At 40.5% G+C, this 7,641-nt stretch overlaps 1 protein-coding gene across 1 annotated transcript in view; it reads left to right on the top strand.

Annotated features, from left to right (window-relative positions):
* LOC139718678 (plexin-A2-like) overlaps positions 1-7,641 on the top strand; it is a 128,819-nt gene extending 121,178 nt beyond the window's left edge. Inside the window, exons 23-32 of the mRNA XM_071630136.1 lie at positions 382-653; positions 1,187-1,400; positions 2,227-2,383; positions 2,954-3,057; positions 3,801-3,891; positions 4,464-4,651; positions 5,076-5,242; positions 5,699-5,911; positions 6,793-6,946; positions 7,425-7,641. Coding sequence (XP_071486237.1) covers positions 382-653; positions 1,187-1,400; positions 2,227-2,383; positions 2,954-3,057; positions 3,801-3,891; positions 4,464-4,651; positions 5,076-5,242; positions 5,699-5,911; positions 6,793-6,946; positions 7,425-7,520 — 1,656 coding nt within the window. The 3' untranslated portion in view covers positions 7,521-7,641. The remainder of the gene's footprint in view (positions 1-381; positions 654-1,186; positions 1,401-2,226; positions 2,384-2,953; positions 3,058-3,800; positions 3,892-4,463; positions 4,652-5,075; positions 5,243-5,698; positions 5,912-6,792; positions 6,947-7,424) is intronic.

Genomic DNA, 7,641 nt, shown 5'->3' on the forward strand with positions numbered 1-7,641 from the left:
GTTTACAACCAGTCCCAGCATGCTAAAACCAATTCAACTAGCAAACTGGCTGTTACTAAACATGCATTCACTTCTACTGGCACAGTGTAGATGCAGACATGAAACTCCAATATAGCCACTCACACATTTAATTTACACCAAAGGAAGTCATATTTGCAAGTTTTCTTCTCGGCGCATTCTCATTGAATATCACCTCATGAAATTTAGCACAAAGTTAGAAGATTCACACTCTAGACCTGCAAGATTTTGTGTGGAAATTCCTGTGAAATTTGCGACAGTTGTTTGGCAACTTTTGCTGTAGCTTTGCACATTTTCAAGCCCAATGAGAATTTCCCTATCAAAGAGTCACTCTGAAAACTTTTGTGTCCACTCTTGTCTCAGGTGGCTGGTGTGAGGAAGGACTACGTACACAAGGGGCTGTGGCAGTTTGGCCAGCTGTTGGCCAACAAGTCATTCCTAATGATCTTTGTACGGGTGCTGGAGGAGCAACGGACGCTGTCCACCCGGGACCTGAGCAACGTGGCCTCCCTACTTGTCGTGGCTTTCCAGGGCAAGATGGAGTACTGCACCGACGTGCTCAAGGCTCTCATGGCTCGCGCCATCAGGCAGCATGTCAGGGAGGGCGAGGGTTCGGCACGCGTCTTCATGAGGAGGTACGATCATTATCTCTGCCTTTAATTCTCTTGGGGGTGGGGGAAGGGGAGGGGCAAGAGAGTATCTGACTTGTGATGTCATTATTGTCATTGTCACAGTCACTGTCACTGGAGTTTTCTTGCAGATGTCGTTGTCATTGTGTTTGGAGTCGAAATCTTCAGAAATTAAATTGTACTCAAGTGATTCATGTGGTATACATTCTACATGTTAGCAACAAATGGCAGTATAAATGTAATCATAATTGATATAAATGCATTCATAACTGATATTTGAAGCAGTTTGTACTGCCAGTGTTTTTAGTGATGGTTTTAAGAGTAGCAATAAATGTTAGATTATGGACCTTGTAAGCTCAGAGACATAGGAATATATTAGTGGTTTGTCATGTATTACATAAACCACATTTGATAACTCATTTTATTTCAACAGTGTGAACTGTAAAAAATGGTAGGGGCATAGAAATAAAGCTTTTCTTTCATACATTGCATTTTTTTCTCACTGTTGATTCTTTACCATTTCTGTGTTTTTCCACCAGAGGGGTGTCGGTAGTTGAGAAGATGGCAGGACATTGGCTGTCGGTACTGCTCTACACCCACCTGAGGGAGGCAGCGGGGGAGGCACTCTTCAAACTCTTCTATGCCATCAAGCAGCAGGTGGAGAAAGGACCGGTTGATGCCGTGACGGGGGAGGCCAGGTACAGCCTCACGGAGGGGAAACTCATCAGACAGCAAGTTGAAGTGAAGCAACTCGTAAGTGGAAATTGTGACATTTTTACTTTTGGACGAGCATCATAGTATGAATATTCATTCTGCTACATATGGGAGGGGTAGAGGAACTTGTTTTCTTGGCGTGTATGTAATTGTTTTCTTGTTAGACTATGACCAAAGCTCCATAGTACCGGTATGTAGTACAGTTTTATGATTGTGACCTTTGTTAGAGAAAATCTTCATGAATTCAAAGTATGTCCTGTTAGGTTTGCCGTATAGACTAATAATCATATCATTCAAATCTTTCGTCAAATGTTAATACAATTACACAGACAATCTGTACTTTGAAGTAGATCTCACACGTACGTTTATGGAAAATGCACTGTATAAATGTATTATTATTATCATTATTATTATAATATCTCATGATTTTACTAAGTTTTCTTTTTGTTTTGTGTTGTTTTTATTCTTCTTCCTTATCTTGGTCTGTTCCTCTGTTCTTCATCTTTTTCTTTCTTCTTTACTTCAAATTGGCAATTTTCCTGTACTTCCACCACATATGCTGCCTCTTCCTCATCTTCCTCCTCCTCCTCCTCTTTCTCCTCCTCCTCTTTATCCTCCTCTTTATCCTCTTGCTCTTCTTCTTCCTCATGCTCCTCTTCCTCTTTCTCCTCCTCCTCCTCCTCTTCTTCGTCCTCCTTTACCTCCTCCTCCTCCTGCTCCTCTTCATCCCCTTCTTCCTCCTCCTCTTCATCCTCTTGCTCTTCCTCCTGCTCCTATTCCTCCTCCTCCTCCTCCTTGTCATCCTCCTCTTCCTCCTCTATTACCACCACCACCACCTCCACCACCACCAATGATTGAACGACAGACCCTGAAGGCCCAGGGACCGGACAGGAACACCAAGATGGTGGAGGTGAAAGTCCTGGACTGTGACACCATCTCCCAGACCAAGGACAAGATTCTGGATGCCATCTACAAGACGTCCCCTTTCAGCCAGAGACCACACAAGGATGAGGTGGATCTAGGTGGGTCATTCCCCAGTGCCTTCCACCTCCTCGTTCACAGCCCTGACATCTTTATCCATAGATTACCAGATAGAAGTTGATCTTGTAAATACTCTTACACCAGCCTGATGGTATATTCTTCAGCATATTTTGTCGACAATGGCATGACAAAATATATTTGTCCATCTTGCCCGAGTTGGCTAGAGGGTGTCGTCCCCATACAGGCAACTGCCTGTACATTTTACTTGCCTCAACAGAGAGTTTTAATTGCCTGGAGCAAGTTGACAGGGTGTTTTGTAGCACCAAATGATTTTTTGACATGATGATGCTGAGATATGCTATGATGCATTATGTATCATAGACACAATAAAATATATCATGCAAAATGACCACATATTGCATAGAAAGGCAGCCTATTTGTCCCTGTTTTTCAAAAACATAGTCACAAACTTTCACATTTTAAAAGCTCCGAAACTTTTTTTTTTTTTTAATTCAAGACCCAAATCCTTCTGGGAATGGCAGATTTGGAACATGAATAACAACTGAAAGACCTTAATTTTTATTCATGATCACTGTACATCCATCTTACAGAGTGGTATGACAGAGAGGAAGGAAAGCTGCTTCTGTTTGACGATGACGGCTTGCGGCCGCTGGAAAATGGCTGGCGGAGACTCAACACACTATCTCACTATCGGGTGTGTATACTTGTTAAGCATCATGCATTGGTCCCAATTCTTGAGACAGTTACACTAGCTTTCACATTAGTCTCCATCTCAAGCAGTTTCTTTCTTGGACAAAAAAAATTGCTGAATTTTAACTTTTTTTGGGCCAGTAGTTACAGCAAATGAAAACTGATAACATTATATTGCTGTTGTGATACTGGAAATGTATATGCTTCAGCCTTCAAAGTTCCCTGGATTAGCTACATGCTCCTCAGCTGGAGATATAATGACTACTTTTTGCCTATAGGCCTACTACATTCTAAATTATAAATATCTTTGCCTCTGTCCCATATATGATGTGTTCAATGAAGGGCAATGACCCTTACTTCATTGGAAGATGACTTTTTCATAAAGTTGCTTCTGTAATCAATTCTAACAGTAGCAACAAATTCTCTTCAGTCGTAAATGTATCACAAATAGCAAACTGAATGGAGTGAAGCAGACTCTGTATGTCTGATTATGAAACTGATTGCTATGATTAAAAGATCAAGGCAGAGATGAAGAATGCCACCAAACAATTAATTCAGTAAAACGTGAGTGGAATGTAAAGTGAGGGCAACTCTACTCTGCTGTATGCATTCTTGACTATAAAAAAAAAAAGAATAATAAGATGGGATTTTTTTTTTTTTTTTTTTTTTTAATGCAAAAGGATCCTACATGTTCATCTATAAGTGGGACTGACATATCTCTGACTTGATTCCATATATTTCCTTCAGGTTCCTGATGGTGCCACAGTGTTTCTGCTGCAAACTCAGGGAAGCAGTGGATCTCTGCACTCAAACCATTCTTCACCGGCGAGGTCCTATGGTAAGAGAATCTCTGATATACCTGTTACTTGGCCTCCTTCTGGCTACTTGTATAATTATTCTCTGCATCTTACCTCGAGCCCCTTCACTTCTTTTCGCTTTGCACATTTATGTACCCATTCAAATACCTCAAAGTGATCCGACAGATTTGTGGAAAATCCACCATTACCAACTCATGCCCACCATAATATATATCATGCATTCTGCACATACTTGGACGCATGGGACACGGAATTGATGTCAGATTTTGATGCCAGGTCTATACCATGCAATTATAATGGAACATCATTGGAGTAGTTTTCTGAGGTTGCAGCAAAAAGGAATCCTATTCATCGAGGAAAAATTGAAAATGTGGACTGTAAAATTGTGTCCCCTGATGTGAAGATTATTTTCTGTGTGAAATATTGTGCTGATCAGGACTAAAATTGACAAATTCCTATATTTTTGTGACAATGAATTTGTGCAAGCAAGGTTTACATCAGAGTATGGATGATTGAATGCTTGGGACTATGGCACTAACACCTGCTTATCTTTAAAGTGAGAACTTTTTATTTCTCTTTTGCTCGCCAGCAGTCAACGTCAATGTCAACATCCACCCGACACTGTCGTCGTCGATGTCGCCCATTATCACGCTGGACTATGAGAACTCGAACAGGGTGTGGCATCTGGTAAAACCGGAGGTCAACCAGGCCCTGCAGAATGGGGTCAACGACCGCAAGATGATGGCTGAGATTTACCTTCCCAGGCTTCTGACGACAAAGGTGAGAAAAAGGTCAAAGGTCACAAGGAATTTGATGGAGAATTTAGGCTTATATTGATTTTTTTTTTTCAATGTGAAAGTTTGATGACTGGAAATTTTTTCTAGGTGAAATATTGACTAATTGAAAGTAGATTGTCTTTTTTGTTTGCACAAATTAAGGGAAAAGAAAACTTTGTCTGACTGCATTTTAGCCTTTATACGGTCCATTGTGTGCGTCTTCCATTTTGTGATCAAAACATGCCATATAAGTCAGTGAAATCTGTGTTTAGAGCAAACCTGTCAAATGAAGTGTGAAACATAGGAATGAGTACTGAGGTATTCAATATGAATCCCCATTTTGCTTCTCTGTTGATATAAAAAGGACAAATATCAATTCAAATGTTTGGAATTATTTCACATTTCTCTTGTTTTTCTCACCACACCAGACCATCTTGCAAAAGTTTGTGGATGATGTCATGACAACAGTGTTCATGATGAACACGGACGGCACCTCTCCCCTGGCCATCAAGTATCTCTTTGACTTCCTGGACGACCAGGCCCATGAGAACGGCGTCACAGACCCGTCCATCATCCACGCTTGGAAGAGCAATTGGTGAGTGAAGGCGACATCTGTGCTCCATCTCAGTTTAGCCTCTCAGCTTCAAAAGCTTGAGAAGAGTGTCACAAGAATTATAAAGATGTGAACACGCTGACATGGATGTAACCTGTTCGAGTGTAAACACTGTTCTCCCGAGAGGGCTCAGCTATTTCCAGGTGCTGATATTGTCATCATCGTCATCATCATCATCATCACCATCATCATCATCATCTCCATCGGCACCATCACCACTATCATCACCATCATCAATGTCATCATCATCATCGACATTGTCGTTATCATCGTCATCGTCATTGTCATCATCATCATCACCTACTTCCATTTTGCATGGCCATAAATCATATGTACAGCATTATAAGTACAGTCATAATTAGGGCATTGATGCTTGAATTTTTCTTTAATGCCAGTCTTCCCTTTCTTTCTTCTCCCATCCTTTCCTTTTTCCTTCAGCCTCCCACTGAGGTTCTGGGTGAACCTCATCAAGAACCCGGACATGATCTTCGACATCCACAAGGCAGACACCGTGGACTCCTGTCTCTCAGTGGTGGCCCAGTGCGTCATGGAGGCATGCTCTGTCTCCGAACAGGTGCTCAACAAGAACTCACCGGCCAGCAAACTGCTCTATGCAAAGGACATTCCAAACTACAAAGAATACGTCTCCCAGTAAGTAATAGTTTGTCTCTGGAAATTCATATGTTTTAAGCAGAAATCTACTGCTGAAAAAAACAAACAAACAGAATTTATGTATTCAGGTTTCATATTGCAGGGGCGGATCCAGGGAGGACAGCAACCGGCGCACGCCCCCCCTTTATTTTTTTTGTTGAAACAAAAAAAATAAAAAGAAAAAAATGGGGGATGGGGTGCTTGCGCCCCCACTTTAATTTTGTAAACGCGCCCCCTCTTTACGAAATTCCTGGATCCGCCCCTGTATTGTGTTTATTGTATTTTTTCTTAATGTGTGTTTGCCATTTTTGTTTCTTTACATATTCTCTCCATTTAGGTTTGACTTTTGATTAAAATGCATTTTTTATGGCGGCAGCTGCTCATAAAAGTTTATTTTCTTGCTGTCCCCACATTCTATTACATTTGTGTTGTAATTTTGAATTTAAAGTATCTGTCCTTAAGTTTGATTTTTTCTAATCAGATTGAATGAAACAAATACACAAATTGAGTTAAAAGTGAATGATATAATTTTGTTTTTTTTTTAATACTCAGATTTTGGTGAGATACGACTAAATTGTTTGTATTCAACTGTGTAAACCCTCATAGGGTATAGTATTACAGTAATAACATATGTGCAGGAGTTCTTTTCAAGCTTTCATTCAACAAGTTTCACAGATGGCCAGATGTTTCATTTTCTGTCTGTCATCTAGACCACAAACTTTAATCAAAGTATTTCAGACTTCATTAGACGAGTGTGTCGCAAATGCCGCAGAGTTCTTTTGTTTGGGTCATTAGTTGATATTATGCATGGATATTATACCATTAATAAAGGAACCATATACATATCTTATGATATTGATATACCCAATCTCTTATCCCAGGTACTACAAGGACATTCGGAATGAACCCGTGGTCAGCGACCAGGACATGAATTCCCTGCTGGCCCAGCACTCACAGGAGCACCACTATGACTTCTACACACTCTCAGCACTGAATGAACTCTACTTCGGCTACGCATGCAAGTACAGGAGTGAGGTGAGTCGCTGATGACAATTGTGTGGAATAATCATGCAAATTGATCTTCACCATCTATTTCACTACTTAATGTCATTTTGCCACGGTTTTGGAAGACTCTATATACAACTTGGTGGTTAGAAAATTAACTGCGGTAGGAAAAGGGGATAGTTTTGAATTTATATAAAATGTAAAGACATGTGTTTGGATTGGAAGGATTGCAAAGAGGATCAGTTTTCCAGACAAGAATAGCACGTATAAGCAAAAAAAAAATATAGGACTCATCTTTATCAACATCACTGCCCCTATGAATTAAAAAAGAAAAGCACCAACTGTATCTATTTGCAGAATTCATTAATTCCTGAGCAAGTATATTCACCTGTGTACTTAATTAAATTCATTTTTTTTCTTATTATTTGATTATAGATTTATAAAGCATGTGTTTATATTCAACCCATTTTTCATATCATTATTTCCATCTATTTCTTTTTTGCCATAGTTAATATCTGCCCTGGATGAAGACGCCACGGCGGTGAAGCAGGGCCACGCGGAGAAGATTGAAGACATCGAGCGGATCATGTCGAAGTCCTTCTGACAACTCACCATCAACCCAATGGAAGCAGGCGGCATGTTCGGGATACGGCTACCAGACTGTCAGATCCACTCCACCACATGTTGAGAGACAAGAGAGTGAGAGAAAGAGATAGAGAGGGAGA

This window comes from Diadema antillarum, unplaced genomic scaffold (assembly GCF_040938485.1).
Source record: "Diadema antillarum isolate AM-2024a unplaced genomic scaffold, OU_Dant_1.0 scf00000098, whole genome shotgun sequence".
Classification (NCBI taxonomy): domain Eukaryota; kingdom Metazoa; phylum Echinodermata; class Echinoidea; order Diadematoida; family Diadematidae; genus Diadema; species Diadema antillarum.